This window comes from Aphelocoma coerulescens, chromosome 6, assembly GCF_041296385.1.
Source record: "Aphelocoma coerulescens isolate FSJ_1873_10779 chromosome 6, UR_Acoe_1.0, whole genome shotgun sequence".
In the NCBI taxonomy this organism is placed as follows: domain Eukaryota; kingdom Metazoa; phylum Chordata; class Aves; order Passeriformes; family Corvidae; genus Aphelocoma; species Aphelocoma coerulescens.
In genome coordinates this window covers 24,157,404-24,177,635 of record NC_091020.1, presented here as the reverse complement: position 1 = coordinate 24,177,635, position 20,232 = coordinate 24,157,404, and the positions used below count along the sequence as shown (strand labels likewise).

Sequence of the window (20,232 nt, the reverse complement as noted above, 5' to 3'; positions counted from 1 at the left end):
CCCTCTATGCTGAGTGGGCAGTAAAATGGCAGATGAAATTCAGTGTTGACAAGTGCAAAATAATGCACATGAGAAACAACAATCCTAATTATACATATACGACGATGGACTCAAAATTAGCTGCCATTACTCACAAGCAGATCGTTGGGAACAGAGCTCCTCAAAGGCCAGAGAGGAAAATTCAAATGCTAGACAATTACAAGAAAGCAAACAAGAAACATTTTCTAGCAGGTTAAAGTTATGATGAGCCCATACCTTGAACATGACCTTAGTTTCTGTCTCTTGCTGCATTTAAAAAGGTTTTAGTAGTAGCAATAGGATCATAAAATAAAAAAAAAAAAACTGGGTAGAAGGGTCTTCAGAAGCTCTTTAGACCAACTTAATGTTTAAAGCAGGGATAACTTGAGTCTAGAGGAGGTTGCTGAGAGTGTTGTCCAGTCAAGTTGTATCTCTAGGCATGGAGATGCCACATCCTCTCTAGGTAACCTCTTCTAGGCTCTTAACTACCCTAATCAGAAAAAGATATGGTCCATATATCTGCTCAGAATTAGGAGAGATTTGAGGATCCTCGGATCCTCTGTCAGGAATGATCAGCACAGTGGCATCTGTATATAGGGATAATAAATTAGGACTAGCATCTTGGAAGAGGGAGAACAGAGAGTGGGAAGATCTCCATGATTTATAAAATAAGGTATAAAAATGCCAGATAGACTGTATGCTATTTTTTACATTGCTAGAGGAAGCGTGTTCCTAATGAAATAATCAGAAAACGGTTTAAAAGAAATAAAAATAAGTGCTTCTTTGCAAGTTGCATAATTAAATTCTGGATCTCATTGGCACAGGATGTGGGGAGACCAAAGGTATCAGGAAAAAAACAGGGTGTCAGAAAAAAACTTAAGTGAATTTCTGAAGAAGGGAGCTGCAGGCAGTCACTGACCACTAAGATCTGGAGGCAGCTTTTGACTGAGGAACAGCTTGAGCCATGGTCTGGGAGGGAAGAAGAGAGTAAGGCAGATCCTGTTCCTACATGGCCTTTCCCCTGGCATCTAGAAAGAGGATGCTGGCCTGGATGAACTCTTGGTCTGACCCAGTACAGCAGTTCTGGTGAAAAATTCTCAACCTGATTTTTAGGCCTGAATGTAGTAGATGGCGTCCCCTAAAAGGGCCTTTAGTTAGCTAAGCTACAAATTCAGCTATGTTGTAGCCAGTCTTGTGAAAGGTTTCAGCTCTAATCTTTGCTCTGAAGTTTCCAGTCCAAAGAAATGTGACTAGGAAAGCGAGGCTGCAGTTGACAGGGTTTCAGGCAAACATAGGCCACCTTCCTCCCTCCCCCAGGCCCTTCTCTAGGTTATGGAAGTCCAAGGGGGCTCTCCAGCTGCAAAGGGGCAGTACAGAGACAGATGAAGTTCAGAGATGAGTGCTGAATGTGGAAGAAGTAAATGATACAAAGTGTCATTCTCTGTTCCTGTGCTTTGAAATGTGCTCCCTTCTCAGGCAGGTCTGTGAGCTTTCTGGAGTGGGCTGCACATTTCTCCATTGACAGCACCTTCTTACTGTGCCTCCTCCCTGAAGCACAGCACATCCCTAATCATCCAATAGTGTAAAATACTCAGCCCAATACCCTCTGCCAGGGAAATGAAATCTGCTTCTGCATTCCCTTCCAGAAAATAGAAGACCAGAACTAAGTAAATGTATTTTCAGGCCTATATATTTTGTTCATCATGCTTATCTAGGCAAATTAGTTTAGATGCAGGCCAGATAACATCCCACTTTGTTGTAGGCAGTCTCATTGCCCTAAGTACTGTAGCTCATTCCATAAATGATTATTGCAGAAAAGCCAGGAAATTTGCAAACTCTCTATAGCTTATAGTAGAAGAGCCCCTACATTTCTCTTCAGCCATAACTTCAGCCCTATCAAAGCAGACAGCAAGAATGTCGAGCATTCCCTTCTCTTGCAAATTGAACAAAATGTTTTGGGAGATGGCTTTTAAACTAAACGCAGACCAGCCTAGGAAGAAATGGTCTTCAGTCTTGGGATGTTAAGGAGACGTCAAATGTCAGAAGAATCAAAGAACTTTTTTTGAGGATCGTGGTACACCAGGGTCCCAGGTACCAGAGACTCAGAACAGGAGCTCTCCATATGTGGTTAAATCTCAAGTCACTGCTTTATGAACTTCTTTGAGAAGTGACAATGAGTGGCAATAAAATAAATGAAGACTGGGAAGCATCAGGTGTTCAGAATGAAAGACAAGGAGTGAGCACACCAACCGTCACAGCTGATGGAATGTGTTAGCTGAGGTAGAGTTGGAGACATTGCTGATGGATTTTGCAAGGAAGAGTGGTGGCATATCTTGTACTGAGCACATGCAGGAACAGAGTTCATATGGGAAGATGTTTGTGACAGCTTGAAAGAAGAGCAATGAGCAAAGATAAATAATGCCAATACATGAAGGAGAAATAGTTTGAAGGTCATTTAATTAGTTTAGCAGCTAGCACCATTGTGTATAGAACTGGGTAGTTAAGACTGGGGATTTCAAGGTTAATGAGATTAGATTATGGTTAATAGAATGATATAAATTTAGAGAATTTAACTATTATTTGAAATGGGTTATTTAATAAAGTTGTTAATTAAGGGGGGAATCCATATAGTCATCTTCTCTTTTAAAATTAACCATTAGGGACTCTGGAAAAAGGGCCTAGCAGTGTCCTGAGCAGGCTCAGAAGAGAGGTGACTGGGTTAACTGGAAACTCCATGTAGTGTCTCTGGATGCCAGCTGGCAGCCCCTGTTATGCCAGCTGAAGACTTCATTACCTTCCGACTGTAACTGTGGGCAGCACTTGTTAATCAGACTTCATGGTGCCATCGAGGCTTTTTCAAGCAAAATGTCTTCTTGGGTCTGATCTTACCCTCAGCCCCTGTTACAAAAGCAGGAAAGCCTTTTCTCCTTGCCACAGCCATCTGGGATCTGCCTCTGGAGCAGAGTCCTGACCAACCTACACCGAGACCCTGGCACAGAGTACAGCAAGCGAGGGAGGTGATTACTGATGATAGCAGAGGAACATAAGGGAACTGTTGCCTCACAACGACTCTCTGGTGCCACGTAGGCTCTCTTGGGGTTGTATTTGTGACCAGATCTCCAGATAACTGTAGCCCCTGGTGTGCAAAAGCTATTTACATTCCACCCTGGCCAGCCAGGGTGGTGTGAAAGCAAGCAGGACCCCTCTGCTTTGCTGCCTCCTCTCTTGCTGAGGTGTTATTTAGGGGCCAGGGTGTGATATTAAACATGACTTAAGGCTTGGAACTGATCTGTGCTCTGCAGCTTGTTTCTTGTCTGAAGCAAGATTCTCCCTCCAATCAAGGCAGTGGGAGTTCAGCCTGCCCCGAGGAACTGTCCTCCAGAATGATGATGCAGCGTATTGTGTCCAGAGTCTCCCAAACATAATGGCCCTCTGGAGACCATTAAAAGCCAGTGAAACTGAGAGTAGCCACTAAACTTCTCCAATTTATGCCAGAGCCTGTCTGGCCCAAAGGACTGTGGGAAGGGCTGAGCCTCTGTCTCCTCCCCGGCTGTTTCAACCCAGTTGAGAATGAAGCCCAAGACCCAAGTTATGTCTATGCTGCAATTCAGCACTTTCATAAGGGCAAGATTCAGAACAGGACCATCCCTGGCAATGTGGTATCTGCACAGCTTAGATTTTGTCTTAAAGGTGTCTTAGCCAGGACAGGCTGGATGGGGATCTTCCACATCTTAACAAGGTTCTGGAGCTACTTGTAAATGTGATGTAAAACCAGTTTTGATGACTGCAGCTCTCCTGGGGCAGGCAGAGCCTGTGCATGTTGAGGAAGAGCAACCATGTTTCCAGGTTACAGGGCAGTGTCTTCTGATTTTTAAGTAGGGTAAGGAGGGAGTCTACAGTACTGCATCAGGGATACAAGGTCTCAGAGGACAAAAAAGAAAGCTTTCACCCAGTCAAAAACCAATGGATAATGTACTGGCAGGAGCCTGTAAGAGCCAGCCTGTATGATCACTGGAGGTTCAAGGAAATGACAGATAATGAAGGCACAGTCCTGGCTGTGCAGAGGGAGAAGAAAGTGACACTTAAAATAACGCATACCAAAAATGCTAGAGATTGAGAATTTTGCACTTGCCTGACCCAATTTGTTATGGCAGACAGAGGATTACATGAAAGGATTAAGCTTTGCTGTCCTTAAGGTCACATTAGGGGTCACAAGTTTGTGGCCTTGCCTGATCCTGAGCTTGCAGGGGAGCAGAAATTGCGAGGCTTTTTATGGGGTGGAAAGGACTTGTTCGCTGTGTTTGAAGTCAGATTACTTCACTCCCATAGCTGCAAAGCTGATAATGCAGAGAATAAGCAAGCAGTGGGCTAATCTTAAGCAGGACTTTTTATTTCTCCCAGGGAAGGCTCTGCCAGTACTTTCCCAAGGGGCCTTGGAGTACAGCTCCCTTGGCACAATAGCAGATGGGACTGCAGCAAGGCGGGGCTGTGTGAGCAGCATTTCTCTGCGAGGAGTGTTATCCTCTTCCCTGGGATTCTCTCTTTGGTAAAGTTTACTAGCTGCTTGTTAAGGAGCTAAGAGAGGCAAAGCTGAAAGATCTGAAATCTTTCTCTGGCTAAGTTTTCCCAGGGTTGACTTGAGGCTGGAATACTAATACTGTATCCGCCTCGATCCTCAGAGTACCTGCCAATGTCTCTGTGTCTCAACAAAGCAGCACAAGGACATCTATCAAGATCTAAATGTTACTGTAGGGATTATACTTTCTTCACAGAACCATCTTTTGAACATGCAGATATAGGGACAAAGTGTGCAGGGACAAAGGATGACAACAGTTGACTCCTTGAGGACTTGACTCTTTCAAGCACTGTTTCCTCCTCCCTGTGTGCCTTTCCCATAGCAGCTCTTTGTGTTTGTAGCAGCTTCCCTGGATTTCTCTACCTTATCAATGCTCCATCCTGCTTCACACCATAGGTAGAAATATTGTAAATGTACCTTTTAGGGTTTTTTTGCTTTCCACTGCATTTGGTATTCTCCAAAGCATCTGGGGACACTGCAGAACAACACCCCCCCCCCAAAAAAAAGCTGCAGACATAGCTGAGGAAGGCATCTCACATACACCTTTTTGATACAGCTGAACATGTTCATTTTCCCTTTATCACTGTCAGGCAGGGGGATATTTACAATTAAATATGATTTTTCCTGTCAATTAACTCATGCCATAAGAGAATTTTTAAAATCTGTTCCTGCTTTAAAAGTTTGGTGACCTACTTACATATTTCAAGCGTGTTTGGAGTTCACCTTTCCTCTTGCATTTTGCTTTGTCATTCTTTTGCCCTCGTTAAATGCTTCATGCAGCCAGGCTCCCAGCCATGGTAAATCCCATCATAAACTCTGCTTTATGACCCTCTCCACGCTGGTGCTGCAATGGTTTGCCTTTCCCCTTGCCGAGCTCCCCAATGGCAGCAGGCAGAGTTTTAATCACTGTGAATTCAGGTTGTGGTCAGATTAGGTAGAAGATAGGATGCGTGTTTGTTGTTTTGCAGTGATGTATTGTCTCTGGGATTACTGTGCTGAATAGCAGAGGGTGTCAGCTGATATTTATTACTTTAAGCTGTCTCAGCTGTTCTGGTTCAGCAAATAAACCTACATTCAAAATGAATGAGGAGCTCTGCTTGCCTTGTATGCCATGATGTGTGCAAATGTGATTATTGCTTCCGAGGCAGGGGAAGCTGAAACTATTGTGGGAGCATTTTTAGTTATTTATTTATTTTTACTCTTTGCAGGCAATCATGCAGATTTCTAAAGCACACAATCAAGTCAAAGGCTTGACACCTCTCCTCCTAGCCCCATTGTTAAGCCCTGGCATTCCTCATGCTGGGAATCACTCGATCCCTCTCTCTCTAAAGTGATAAGCTTTAAACCATGCTATTGATTGCTTAAGGCATTACATGTTTTACACCTAGGTTATCAGTGTTATTGAAAGGGGAAGACACAAAGCTACCGGGCCTTAAAATGAATCTACCTCTCATCTTTTCCCATTTGCTCTGAGGATTTCAGACAATTTGTTTTACACTGATCTCTGTTGGGGAGATAAATAAATGAAACTGGAGACACCAACCCTCCCCAAGGTTAGAGTTAGAAGTCTTATTAGTGTAGGGCCTCATGTGCACCCCAGCACAAACTGGGCTCACTTATTCTTTATTTAACACAGCAACAAGGGCTGATTTCAAAAGTTGCTGCTCCCCTTCAGATAAGAAGTGTCACATAGCACAGTTATCAAGGTGAATTGGTATTTTCAAGTGAGAACCTCTCTGCTTCTGATTAAGCCCTGAGGACTCCCTCTCTTCTCTCTTAACTCTTTAGCTCCCTTCTGACATGGCCACCACCTTTGTGGCTGAGGGACGACATAGAGGCACAGCAGTGAGTGTCAGCTCACCCAAAGGGCCTGCCATACTCTGCCTTGGGCCACCTGTCCTTGGAGAAGTTGAGGTCTTTGGCAGCCTTTTGGCAGTCTGGGAGCAAGGGTATAGGACACCAGCAACAGTGCTACCGTGGGTCTACCGTGATGTTGGCCCAAAAGCTCTGACCTTTCATAGGGTCTAACTAAGCTTACTGTTGTAATGATACAAAAATGACCACTGAACATAATACAGTGAAATCCCCCCCACTCTGAACTCCAAAGTGACATTTTCCTGGTTTCCAAACACAAAGATGTGCTGCTCCCCTCTCATCCCCAAAACCCTACCTTTTGCCTTCAACCTCCCCATCCACAGAGTTGCCTTGTAAGAGGATAGAGGTAAGGGATGAGATGGGACACAAATATGAGAAGACTGTGCATCTTGTGCTCCATTGTGCATGTCCCCTAATGGATAAGTGACAGGAGCAGATGAAGTGTTTCTTTGGCTTTTAATAGCATGTCCCATTCTGGGGTCTGAGCAATAAACTCACAAATCGGGTATTCACAGCACAAGTGTTGCTGTCCTGCTTGCAGTGGCCAGAGAAGTCACCCACACATTTTTACGGAGATACCTTAAAGACTATATCAGCCTCTTAAAACATGACTACATAACTTCTCACTGAATCCCTGTGGGACCCCCTAGGGCCCACTTTCTGTGGGGACCCTGAGGAACAGGGAGCGGGGTCCAGGTCCAGTTATTGCAGTGACTTTCATGGATCTGAATTTCAAGGCTTGCGGATGAGTGGAGAATTAGAGCTTAATTTTGTTTTCTTAACAGGGGGCTGACTGTATAATAAACAGTCCCCTAAAATCCAGTCTCAAAGATAAGATGACTTGCCCGAGGTTACACAAATCATCTGTAGCCAAACCTGGAACTGAGCCTTCATCTGCCACTGACATACCTTGACTGCAAAGTGATCCTTCCTCGAAGGACCTACACATAGCGATGTGATGAGATGATGATACTTTCTATGGTCAGATGAAAGATTTAATAACCTCTGTGTGACAACATCTACCAAGCAAGGAAGCACTTATTTTTTTAACCCACAGTGGTTTTGAGCACAGAAGGGCAGGCAGGGGGTCAGTGAAGAGGCAGAACACAGTGCTTGCAGAATGGTGGTGGGGTGGGCTTGGGGGATTCCTCCTCCCTTTGCTCGACTAACATTACCTTTCTCTGTCTGAAGGACGGCATGAACTGGGTGTGCAAAAATGTCAGTGCTAAGAAGAAGTAAAGCGTTCTGAGCTGCATGGAAATGGAGGAGCGGTGGGAGCAGAATTCTAGCCTGAAAACACTAATTTGCTGCTTTCTGACCAAATGTTTTTCCATCTGTGCACAGCTACAGCTGTTAAAAATAAAAAAAAAAAGAGAGAGAAAAAAGGGAACAACATCGGTTTAAACCTACTGCTGGATTTGGAACTTGACCTGCTCTTTAGTATCATTTTTTTAATCCCAATAAAGGAATTACATATTTCCTCCCTATGCATAAATAATATTAAATGTCTGATTAGCAAGCAAGTTTGTAAGCAGAAGCAAGACTGATTGGATGTGGAGCAGAGGGAGTGGTGAGTTACTGTAGTGGCTTAGATGCTTAGGAGCTGCCCTATACATGGAGTTGCTGAGGACACACTTGGGCGTCAGTCACAGCTTCCCCTCAGTGACAGATAAAATGCAGTTGTGTTACCAGTTGTGGGTAGTTTCTTAAAATAAAGCTGCTAAGGAGTCATTTGTGTAACAAGGGTAGAAGACTTCCACATATTCCTATAGCCATAAAAGAGGAGTTTGATGATAAGGAGGCACTGTTGCATTGCGGCACCGCTGTACAAGGGAGAGGAGGGTTATATGTGTGTAATTGAAGCTCTTTACAGTTGGAATAATGCAGAATGAGCGTGCCTAGGGCTTTTCTCGCAGCTGAAGGAGAATTTAGCCCAGCATTTCACCTTGAGCCAGCAAAAACGTTGTTCCTCCGTTCAATAAGTTCCATATGTGAGATTAGTCTTGATGTTGAACAATCCCTGTTGATTTTCCCTTGATGTTAAGGCAACTCTGCAGGAAAATGCAATTAAGTCCATGATTACTTTCTAGAATGAGATATCAGGTCCCAGGTTTCCTTCTTTGAAATGTACAAAATGTATCATCCTACCCCACCACCTCAGCATGCCTTGCCTGGCGCTTCCAGGGACTTGGGGGACTGCCCCACAGTGGGCTGGCTGTCCAGGGCCTGAGGTCCCCCCAACCTGGTGCCAGCTGTGGATTGCCCTGGTGGAGGGTGAAGATCCTGGTGAACAGCAGATGGGAAGTGCCTTTTAAAACGAGCATTCATTCTTCCCTGAGCTGGCTTCCCTCTAAAAGGACGCAGTTGTTGAAATAGGAAAGAGAGTGTGGTTTCCACCTCCTTGTCCCCAGTTCAAATCTAGCCCCAGACTGACAGGGAGTGGGAGCGATTAGCACGCCAAAGCAGCCATGTCCTGCATGAAGCGAGCTTGGTGACTCCTGGGCCAGTTTCTAATGCACAGATGGTAAAATAATCCCACTGCCCTGCTTGCCAGCTTTGTTTGCTGCCTGCCTGTGAAAGGCCAGAGAATGACTGGGGACTGCATTACCCCTTCCACCTCCTGGAGACGGACGGTCACGCAGGATGGGGAAAGCTGCATGTACTAAAGCATGTGGCTTTACCACGCGTCAGCGAGTTGACTCATGGACCCAGGCAGACGGCTGACACCCCTGGAGCTCCCAGCTCTTTTTTCCTCTCTTCCCCTGGACATCTCCACCTCACGGCACAAACATCTGCACTGTACGTGAAGCAGCCCCTGGCCTCCTACGTGTTACAGCTTGGTGTACTAAAATCATCTGGGGCTCGTTCCAGGTCCCCCCATACATCAGGATGTACAGTAGCAGTTCAGGGCTGGTCTGTGTATAGTTCAGCTGTCTTTGCTGTGGCTGGGGGCACTGGGACAGCTGGGACAGCAACTGCTTTAGCAATCCAACTTTAATCTGCCTGCGTCCGTGAGTCAGCACCCTCCGAGTGCATCTGTCTCCAGCAGGGAGGCAGGACACGCATGCCGGAGTAGCACAGCCTTGCTTTAAAAACCAGACGACTGGGGAGCGGGGTGGGGGGGAAGAGCGGGCTCAAGTGAGCTGTTAAGCAATCGCTAATGACACAAAGTGACACAGCTCCGGCTTTGCATGGATTGAGTAAGGAGTCATAAGATGAGATGTTCATTTAAATGCAGCTTGCTCGGTGACTCCCCGGCTGCGCAGGCTTATCGGGAACGCTGCAGATTTGAGCATGGCATGTTCCTGGGTCAGTCCAAGGAGGAGAAATTCATCTCAGCATCAACTTTTCCTTGCAAATAATGCATTTGCCTGATGCAAGCAATGTAAAGAATTGCAACCCTTTCCTGTGGGCGGGCTTGTGCTGGCTGAGTGGCAGAGCTTTGCGGCAGATACTCCCTGGGCTTTGGATTTGCCCACATAGCTTACCAGATGCAGAGGGAACTACTTGGGTGCCTCTCCTCTGGCCCACGCAGCACAGGGCAAAGCCTCCTTTGGGGCTCAGGCATTGATCCTTCACACTTGCAAGGGACTTGAGTTGATGCTTTCTTGCTCCCTACTCTTTTAGCAGTGGCAAATTTAGTCTGTGACACCCCATCAGTGCCACAGTTGGCTTCCTGGGGCTGAAAAGCATCTAGGAGGGTAATTTTTTTTTAGTCTCACATTGGTTAAACTTGGAAATGTGTGTAAAGTAAATATGTAGTAGTTTTCCTATCACTTTATTTGGGAAGGGAAAATTGCCTTATTGAACTCAGGATCCAGAAACATTTGCTGGCTCAGTTGTTATGTTTGCGTGTAGCCACACGTATTGGTTGTGTGCATCTGTACCTGCCAGTGTCACCTGTAACCCAGTAGTTAATTTGGTTTTCCTGTGCCAGGTGGTAAGAGAGGAAGACCGTGATAGAGTGAGCTGTGCTGGGAGGATGGAGGTGAAGGGTTAAAATGACCGTGTCTTAAGTATATCATCCTGCAGTGATGGCTGTAAATGTTCGTTGTATTGTAAACGTTTCTCTGTGCAACCTGGTGAAAATGTATAAGGATTTGAGGTTCTGTTCACTTGCTGCTCCTTATCTGAATGTATTTACATCTGCTATGGCCTCTGCAGGGCTCTCTGCCCTGGGCAGCACCTGGCTAAAAACCACCTGGACAACTGTCTGGGGCCAGCCAGAAACGCCCGCCACCGATCAGCGCAGCCCCTGCCCCTCCCCAGCCCTTCAGACCCTCCCTGGTTTATGGCAATGGCACAGGCAGGGCTCCGTCCTTCCAGCGCTGTCAGCTTCACCCTCCTTTTAAGTGAGGCTGGGGGGACCAAGCGTCTCATTGGTATGGGTGGAGCTCTGCCACGCGTCACATCGATTCCCAGATTTTTAAAGCCAGAAGGGACCGTTGTGTTCCTCTCTCCTGACCTCCCGGATAACACAGCCCATCAAACCCCACCCCGCCGTGGTGACTCACGGCTGAGCCCCTCTGGTAGGAAGAAACCCAGCCGTGATTTAAAGGCTTCGAGTGACAGACAGACCTCGGGATGTTTGTCACAGGGGTTAATTCCCCTCCCATGCTTCACTTTCACATCATTAAATCTGTTTCTAGCTTTGCGATAGAGGAAAGAAGCCTCTCCTGCTCCTGCCCCGTTGTGTTCCCTGGAGGGGTGCTGGAGAAGTGAAATTCTCCAAGGGCACGTCAGAAAACCTGAGTCCAAGCCCCTGCTTTGACCATGAGTGCTGGGTGTGGGGACTCATGTCCTACCCCCAGCTGTGGCTGTGTCCTCCACTGCAGCTTTGCTGGAGAATGTCTCTCCTGCCCTTGGAGAATGCTTGCCAAAGCCTCTTGCAACCTTCTCCCATTTTTCCCACTACCTATAATGTTTCTTGCATGTTAATGACTTCTCTCTGTGTCAGAACTGTAACTGGTCACCAGACTCTTTTTATGAAGTGTACTGGGATGAGACCAGCCCACTCCAACAGGCTCACTCTTCTCCAAAAGCAAAAGGTGGCGGCTGTTGCATTCCCTGGGCTGGCCAGGTCCACGCAAGCTCTTTCTTTTATGTTCCCTTTTTGTATTTCACCAAAAAGGGATATTTGCAATATCTGGTCATGTTGTTACTCAGTGTATAATTTAGATGTCTTTGTCAAAAAAAAAAAAAAGGAAATAAATTGAAATTTAGTAGAAAGACAACTGGTGTTTTGGGGTGATCATTTTTTCTTCAGCAGGTTCATCTTCTGACAGGATTGTCTCTTCCCAAGGAGCCCCCAGTCAGTCTGCGAAGCTGCTCTTCCATTGCTCCCATCACCCCACCAGAAATGGTTGCTGGTACTAGAAGTGATCAAAAGCCTTTTTGAGGAAGCCTTTTTCCTTTGCATTTTCACTTGTCCAAAACTATCAGAGAAGTCATCCAGCAAGAAAGGGAAACTCTGGGAGGATCTTCTTTTTTAAAAAATCATGTTGTAGGTTAAAAAAAGCATGTCATGAAACACGTTCTCCACTGACCTGGCAGGAAAAGGGAAGGGGAAAAAGGAAAGCAGCAAACTATTTGGGTTTGGTTCAGTGAAATGGGGTTGGGAGGAGGTTTGGAGGGAGGGAAGCAAATCTGAGGTTGTTGCTTTCCAACTAATCTGACTCATTACTGTTCCTGCAACACCCAGATGGGCCAAAAAGCGAGAAACTGTTAGAACTCTTTAAAGCATCAGCTCCCTCCCTGCACAGTCAGGATGCCTGGAAGGCTGTCAGAGCCACTGGAAAAAAACCATTATAGATGGTGACACTTAATTTCTTTTCTCTTTTTTTTTAAGGCACGCTTTATACTCAGTCCTGGTATTTTTTCAGCAAAGTAGGAAATACTTTTTCATCTTGTTTGCCTAATGGATTGGATGTGAAAAATATTTCTCTGGCAAGTGAACGCCCTGAGAGTTGTTTGACTTGTCACAACGTTATGTATCGGCCCCTGCGGCCCCCGGACCCCGAAGCCGCCGCGCTTCCCCTCTCCTGTTGCTGTTTACGGTGGGACGCGGTAATTTATGGGGAGGCTGCGTGTGACCTTGCATGCGTCTGCTCGAGCGAACCGCGGCTCCCTTCCCCGCACAAGCCCCGCTTTACATCCACATGATGAATTTAGTGCTCCCGAAAGGACAAGGAACCGAGCGGATTGGGTGTGGGGAGGGGAAAAATAAAAAGAAAATAATAATAATCTGCAGCCTGCAGGAGAAAAAAACACAGAGATTTTTGTTCCTCTTTGACCAGTATTTCCCTGTTCATGGCCTCGCAGCCCCGGACGCCTGCCTCTATCAGCGCAGAGAAGTGGTCTGTGGCCGCAGAGCCGGATATTTCAGCCTCCGCATTCTCGCCGCGTTGGCAGCCCCCAGCCCGGCCGTGCTCTGCTGGGACACGTCGGAGCGGGGCAGCTGGACCGATGGCCACGGCCGTGCTCCAGCCCACCCACCCGGGCACCCACCCAGGAGCTGGCTGAAGCTTTTTTTCATTTTATTTTGTTTTGTTTAAGTGGAAACAAGCGCACACCACAGCCTCGTGATTGGCTCCTGCCGAAATGGCAGCTTCGGGCTCAGTTGGCTGAATTTGGGCTTGTTGGATTTTTTATTGCAATCTGTTCACTTATTTCCCTTCCCAGCACCGATTGGAAGCAAAACTCTTGTAAAGCTGCGGTCGGGCTGTGCCCGTGCTGGGGGACGCTGTCAAAGGCTTGCTGGAAACAGCACGGGTTGGGGGCTGTTCCCTCTGCATTTCCTATGTAGCTGTCTGATCGAGATGAATATCTGTATCCTTTTTAATGGGAAAAGGAAAAAAAAAATAGCACTCAGAAGAGGAAGGGTTGGAAGGAGCCCCTCTGCTTGCAACGTGCCGTGACCGCATGCCTCCGAGCTGCAGCCCTTCAGGCGGCACAGCCAGGCAGCCAAATGCAGCCCCGAGTAAATAACCCTGGGAGGAAGGGGAGTTGGCAGGTGGGTTAGGCCCCAAGTCTGAGCTGCATTAGGAGCTGGCAGGAACGCCCTGCAAGTAAATCACCTGGATGAGAGAGATTTTTAAATAGAAGTTGTCCTTGCTGCTTGGCTTTGCAACCTTTTATGCTACTGATGGAAGCCACAGCCTGCAAGCTTTAATGCTTCTCTGCCTGGGTGCCGAGGGGGACACTGCTGGGGACAGCGGGTCCCCCCATGTCGAGAGCATCATTGTGGGCTGGGACACTGTGCTGTCCCCAGCTTGCGACAGCTGGGTCCCAACTGACCAGGCAAAGCTCAACGTCTTGGGGTGGCTGAGCCAGCTGTCCTGCCCCGGCTCCATCACCCTCCCTGATGTCAGACAGGAGGATTTATATGTATTTTGGGTTCATTTTTTTAGCTGGCACCTGTGAGGCCAGAGCCAGGCAGGGATAAGCAAAGGGGCCTTACTGTGAGGGGCTGGGTCGGTGGCGTGGGCATGGAGAGCTGGTCTGGGGAATGGGGAAACAGGCATGGCAATGTCTGCACCTGGGGACAGTGCTTGGGTCTGGGACTGGGCAGAGAGCTGGGCCCGGCTGGCGGCTGCTTTTGGAGCTGGGGCAGGAGCTGCAGCTCTCGCAGCCCGGGGGGGCTGGGGGGGCCCTGAATTGGGTGCATTCAGCGCGGCACAGCTGGTGTGGGCTGCGGGGTGGGGGGGCCGCAGTTGCTCCTGACACTTTTGCCTCTGAATGTGATGATAAACTCCCTTTCCCGATTAGCGCTGATCCCTCTGCCTCCAAAACAGTTGGCCCTAATGAACATACGGCCCAACAGCTGTAAGCGGTTATACATATGCATGGATATATATATTTATCCCCCCCCAGCCTATCCATATATACTGGAGATCACAGCTGTTGCTATTCTTCCTTGCAATGCAGATCAGACGCTCTCTCTCTTTGGAGTCTTACTTGACCTATTTTGCAGGCGCAAGATTTTTTGTGATGATGATTTCCCCAGTTGGTGCTTTTGATTCTGCCTGAAACATCTTGATTGAAGGCAAACAATGGCAGCTCCGGCAGCCGGCAGCGCCCCGCACCCACGCGCCGCCCCGGCCCCGCCAGCCGCCACGCGCCGGGGGGGCCCCGGGATGGCTCCGGCCCACAGCGGCTGCCGGCTGGTCCATCCCGACCCAGCTCCTCTGCTGCCGCTTCCCTGCACCCATGGGACACGGCTCTGCTGTCTGGCCCATCGCCTAAGCCAGCAACCAGGACCTTGAGGCTTGTGCTGGTGTCCCCACCCTGTGCCCGGCTGTCCCCTGCTCAGCCCTGAGCCTCTTCCCACCGGCTGGAAACTGCTCCACCACCCCAAAATCTTGCAAATCAGGTGGTGATGCCCCTTGGGGTCCCATGGGTGTCTTAGCTGTAAGACCAGAGGGGAAGATGGTGCCAGAGCTGGCAGGGATGTCAAAACCCCAATGGCGGCTGCATCCTGCAGTGCAGCATCCCATGGGTGATGGAGACATTTGAAGTGCTTTCCCCAGTGCCCCCCAGCCTCTGCTCGCTGCTTAACCCAAACTTTCAGGGCTGTGAGGGAGCCTCCTCTGTCCCTACAGCCCTCCCCATCCACACAGGGTGCCCCAAAGAAGGGCCCCAAAGCCACCGCATCCTGGCAAGGAAAAGCAGCCATCCGGGCGTGCACAAAGCCATTTCTTGTTTGGCATTTTCGTTTGAAGTGTGTCCTTCATCTGGGTTTCTACAGCAACTGGGAAGTTCCTATCCTGGCCCAGCTGGACGGAGTGAAGCAGCCAGGGGAATGGAGCAGGAGGGCAGGAGATGAGGATTGAGGGCAGGAAGGGAAGAAGCCAAAAATAAATTTTTTGAGAAGTGGGATTGCACTTTCTGCCTCTATCTTGGTCCCGAGGCTGCTGCAGCTGGGACAGGACTCCAACCCTGTCCCTCTGTCCCCAGGGGCAGTGCAGCCAGCTGGGGCCAAATCAGGAGGTGTAAAACACCAGCTTTTAGGGTCCCTTCAGGTATGGAGTAGTCTGCTATATCCCACCCTAGTCAGCCCTGGCATGGCTGCATCCTCTGAACCCCTGTGCCAGTCTGGGTTAAAATGAGTGAATTACCTCAGAAACACACTTTTCTTAAAAGAAAGCAACAAAACCCAATGAGCCACCAGTGGTTCATCTTAAGCAGTGAGTCTCTTCATTTATTCATTATGAGATAATACCCAAATCTGGCTAATTAATATTCCTGCATATTTTCCAAGGGCTGATGAGGTATCTTAAACATCTCATGGAGATGGGCTTTCATATTTATAAGGTTGATGTGCAAACTTAAATTGACACCATCTAAATATACCCTCATGTTTAAGCATGGGGCTTTCACTCCCAAGGTGCCGGGGGCATTCCTGGGGTGCACACCCTGGCTGGAAGTGGGACTTGGGGCTCAGTGGGTGGGAGAGCTGCCCAAAAAGGCTCCTGCAAGGCAGGGTGTGATGTTGTGTGGTCCACCTTTCCACAAAGATGTGGGATTTCTGTTTGCTTTGGTAACGGGAACAGAGTGCAACAGGCACTGACCTGTGGTGGTCGTGGGGTCAGCGGTGTTTTGGGGTGAAGGATCAGTGTGAGCACCCACACGGCTGGATGTGCTGACGGGTACCAGGGCAGGGCCTGCAGCTTCCTGCCGAAGCCCTTTTCCAAGGTTAAAAATAGGACTTGGTTGCAAACTGAAAGCCTGGTTTGTATTTGCCCTCATTATGTTGATTGCTTATTTACATGTATGCAAATGGAGGAAAAGGCAGTGGCTCCTCCACCTGGGGACCCCTTGGCACAGGAGAGCCTGAATCCCACCTGGAAAATCCCTGCCGAGGGCTGGGCCACGGGGCTGTGTTCCCTTCCCAGGATCACCCTGAAAGTGAAGCATCAGCCCTCTTGCCGTGCCGATCGAGGGCTGAGCTGCACCCATGCCCTGAGTGCGGTGGCCGGTGCCACAGTGGTTACAGCAGCCGTTCCCTCTCCCCTCACCCTGGTCCACCAGATGTGCGTGTCCGGCTCCAGCTGTTCCCCATCAGCCTCCCCCATGCAGCACCGCCGGCCCCAGGATCCTTTTTCCACCAGGCCCCACGTCCTTCATCAGACACCAATTTGGTCTGGCCCAGCTGCTCATTTTTCTTTCCGCCGTGTGACATGTTTTCACCTGGCTCCTAATCTGTCTCTTTCCATTCACAACTCGAGCTGTTTATGGATGTGCCTCTGCTCCCCCTGCTCTCCCCACCCCCCAGGACAGAACCATCCATCAATAAAACCCCACTGTGTACCCGAGCATCAGCGCTTCCCCTCCCAGGACACCAATATCCCAGTGGGGCCATGGACACACATTCCTCCTCCTGCTCCATGGGGTGACCCCACAGGGCCATTGCCTCCCTCCTCACCACCTCAGCACATGGGGCTTGATGGCACTGATGGTGCTGCAGGAGGCTGGGGCACCCAGGACACCAGGGGACTCTTTCTGGATGAGGGGTCAAGAGAGGGGCTGTGGCCCCTCTGCTCTGCAAGGGGCACACACTCTTTTGGGGCTGGTCCCTCCAGTGAAGGCGTGGGGTGAGAGTGGCCCATGGCAGGGAGAGTCCTAAACCTTGCAGGGTGGGGGCTGTGCCTGTGTCCCCCCATCAATAGGTGACAGGTGCTTTAATATCTGCCTGGGCTGGCAGCTGCTGCTCTCACAGGAGGCAGCTGTGCCAAGAAGGAAGAAGATGATGATGAGGAGGACAGCTGGGCAGTCAAACCTGAGGCACCAAGCATAGGGGCCATGGCTGGGGAGTACCCTGGGGTGGGGAGTGGCCCTGGCTGTGCATCGGGGACCCCCCTCCACAGGGAGGGACATGACTCATCTCGCCTGTATCCCTGTCACCCTGGGGCTCTTCCTTACCCCCAGCAGCCGCCCTGTGAACACGGAGGGGAGACATCATGGGATACCTGTGGAATTTGGGAGCATCCTGCTCCCTCCTGCTGCCCTGCAGTGCTTTGCTTTTGACTGAGAAGCAAACCCCCAAATATCCCAATGGATTGGGAGTTTCCTGAAGAGTCCGAGCACGACAGGGTTGGGAAGAACCCAGCAGGACAGCAGGGCTGAGCTGCCAGGCTCTGCAACCTGTGTGCACAGGAACACACAGGGGCAGGAGGTGTCAGCTCCCCAGCCCAACACTGCCTGGGAAGTTGTCCAGGGTTGTGCTGCCACCTCTGTTGGAATGGAATGGGGGGAGTTAGTGAGAGGGTCCCCCTCCCTTGAACCCACTGTTCCCGTTTCAGCTCACTGAGACTTTCTCTCCTTCCCAGTTCCCACTAAAGCAGCACAGGGGGAATCCAAACCGGAACTAAACCAGGGGTGTTTTGCAACCAAGAAAAAATAAAGAAATCCGAACCCCAAGAGGGCAATGGAAAACCCCTCCTGCTTCTGGGACACTGCTCTGCTTTATGAAGTCAGCCTCATTTTCCCCAGAGGAAGATCACTGCTGCACACCCCCAGCCAGGCCAGCCCATGGCCCCACTGCACGTCCTGGACAAAGGGTTCCTCCTCACCCTTCCCAGTCTGGGCTGAGCACAGAGGGTCCCTGAACCAGCCCAGGATGCTGCCAGCACCCACAAAGCCCCAGGGGGCAGTGGGGGTTTAGGTGGGGATGAAGGCTCAAGGGCTGGGTGCCAAGGGCAGCAGCATGGCCGGAATGGTGGATGCTGGCAGAGTCAGGAAAGCTGCTGTCCCTGACCCAGTCCCCATCCCACAATGGAGATTGTTCTGGAGCCTGTGGGCAGGATGCGGCCCGGCCGGCTCCGTGCCTGACTCACATCCTCGCCGCCTGCGAGGGAGCTGGTGGAGAGCCACATCTCCACAACACCTTCCCACGGAGCTGGGACACGGAATGGGCGCTGCTGGGAACCCCCTCCGCATGTGGGACCCACCGCCGCCCCAGTGCCGAGCTGCTCCCTCCCAAACAGCCCTCCGGAAAACCCCCGTCATGGTCCGGGTCCCCGCGGGCCTGGCGAGCGTTTCCTTCCGAAAGCAGGTTGGAGCCTCCCGCCGGAGCTGGCGTTCCCGGGGGAAGAGCTGCAGCAGAGCAAGGCGTTTGCACTAAGTGATCACATTTATTTGAATATTTTGCGTGTGTGTGTGTGTGTGTGTGTGTGTGTGTGTCTAAAATCGGTTACAGAATAAATACCTGTGCCTTATAGCAGGAAGTCCACTTTTTTTTATACAAAGTGCTTGTTACAGGAAGTTGCATCAGCGATATGCAGGAGGGGAGTGCGTTTCGGCCACGCTTCCCCTCCTGAAAACTAGAACAGATTTTTTTTTTAATTTATTTATTCGTGTTTTTTTTTAAAGTTTCTTTTCCCTTTTTTTTTTTTTGTGCATTAAATTTCCTGCCATTGTGTATTTACAAATCTCTGAAAGAAGGAAAAAAATGCCAATATGCATGAGAAGTGGCCTTGTAACACAAAAAAAAATCAGCCTTAAAAAAAAAAAAGGTAACAAACCCAAAATCTACAAGTATCATTTCATACTGAATCAGTGATAGATTTTTTCTTTTTTTTTCTTTTTAAAAAGGGAAAGAAAGGGGTGGGGAAAGGGGAAAGATGGAACCAAACCAGAAAAAATGAACCTGGAGAAATAGAAAGAGAGAAGGTGCCATTGTCCCTTCTGAAGTTTTCCAAAGGCAGAGAGAAGCGAGGAAGAGCACAACGCACAGACCCAGGTGTCCGACTGAAATCCCCATCAAATTCTTCTCGGTAGTTTCTCCCTCGTGTTTACCCAGCGAGGGGCAGGAAGGACTTCCAAAATTAAATTAAAAAAAGGCATTAAAATGAAAAAAATTATTATTTCATTTTTAAAGATTAAAAAAAAAAAAAAAAAAAGAGATATTATAGAACAACCCTCCCCAAAATCCTGGAGGGGCGTGAGGCAGGGAAAAAATCGGGTTTGATTTAAAGGGGGGGGGGGAGGAAAAAAAAAAGAAAAGCCAAACCAAACCAGACTTTTCTCTCTGAACACGTCATCGAGTGGGACTCTCCGGTTAACTGGTGACGTAGTGTTTGGCCGATGGCTGGCCGTAGACCCTATAGAAATCCTGCCGCCCGTGCTGCTGGGATGCGTCAATCCATTCCCTCACGGCAAGTCCCGGGAGCGACTGGGGGACGGCGGGGGCGGGCGGCAGCGGGTGGGAGTACTCCTGCGACGAGACTGTCCAGGGGAAGTGCCCCGACCGCGGGTAGGGCTGGTGCCCGCTGTGGTTGGACACCGAGGAACAGTAACAGTTATCCACGGAGCAGACGAGGATTTTGCGCCCGCCGTACTGGGAGAGCACGGACTGCTGAGATGACGTGGTGTTGGGGTAGTGAGATGGGTTGAAGACGGAGCCCGAGTGCACTGGCTGCGGGCCGCTAGGAAGTCCAACTATGTGCTGCGTGGAGCTACAAGGCACCATGGCTTGTGCGGACTGCCCCTCGCCAGCCGAAGCGCCCTGGCTCATGTACTGGCTCGCCACAGTCCCGGACGATGGCTCGAGGAAGCTGCCCTCGGGAAAGGCGGTGGAGTGCTTGCGCTTCTCCGCGCCGGAGTTGCTGACGGTGCAGGGGTACATGGGGATACTCTGCAGGAAGGGGACGGGGGTGCTCAGAGGACCTGCGGAGGGGAACGGGAGAGGGGGATTGTATTAAGCACACCATGGCACAGCTCCAGGGTGCTCCAGCCGCTGATCTGGAGCTGCAGCAGGGCCCCAA

The 20,232-nt window shown here is 49.6% G+C and overlaps 2 protein-coding genes across 2 annotated transcripts in view; one reads left to right on the top strand and one right to left on the bottom strand.

Annotated features, from left to right (window-relative positions):
• ARL3 (ARF like GTPase 3) overlaps nt 1-11,703 on the top strand; it is a 30,509-nt gene extending 18,806 nt beyond the window's left edge. The window contains exon 6 of the mRNA XM_069019906.1: nt 7,661-11,703. Within this exon, the coding sequence (XP_068876007.1) occupies nt 7,661-7,708 (48 nt within the window). The 3' untranslated portion in view covers nt 7,709-11,703. The remainder of the gene's footprint in view (nt 1-7,660) is intronic.
• A 6,877-nt stretch (nt 11,704-18,580) lies between these two features.
• Nucleotides 18,581-20,232, bottom strand: part of TRIM8 (tripartite motif containing 8) — a 29,723-nt gene continuing 28,071 nt past the window's right edge. Inside the window, exon 7 of the mRNA XM_069019905.1 lies at nt 18,581-20,134. Coding sequence (XP_068876006.1) covers nt 19,527-20,134 — 608 coding nt within the window. The 3' untranslated portion in view covers nt 18,581-19,526. The remainder of the gene's footprint in view (nt 20,135-20,232) is intronic.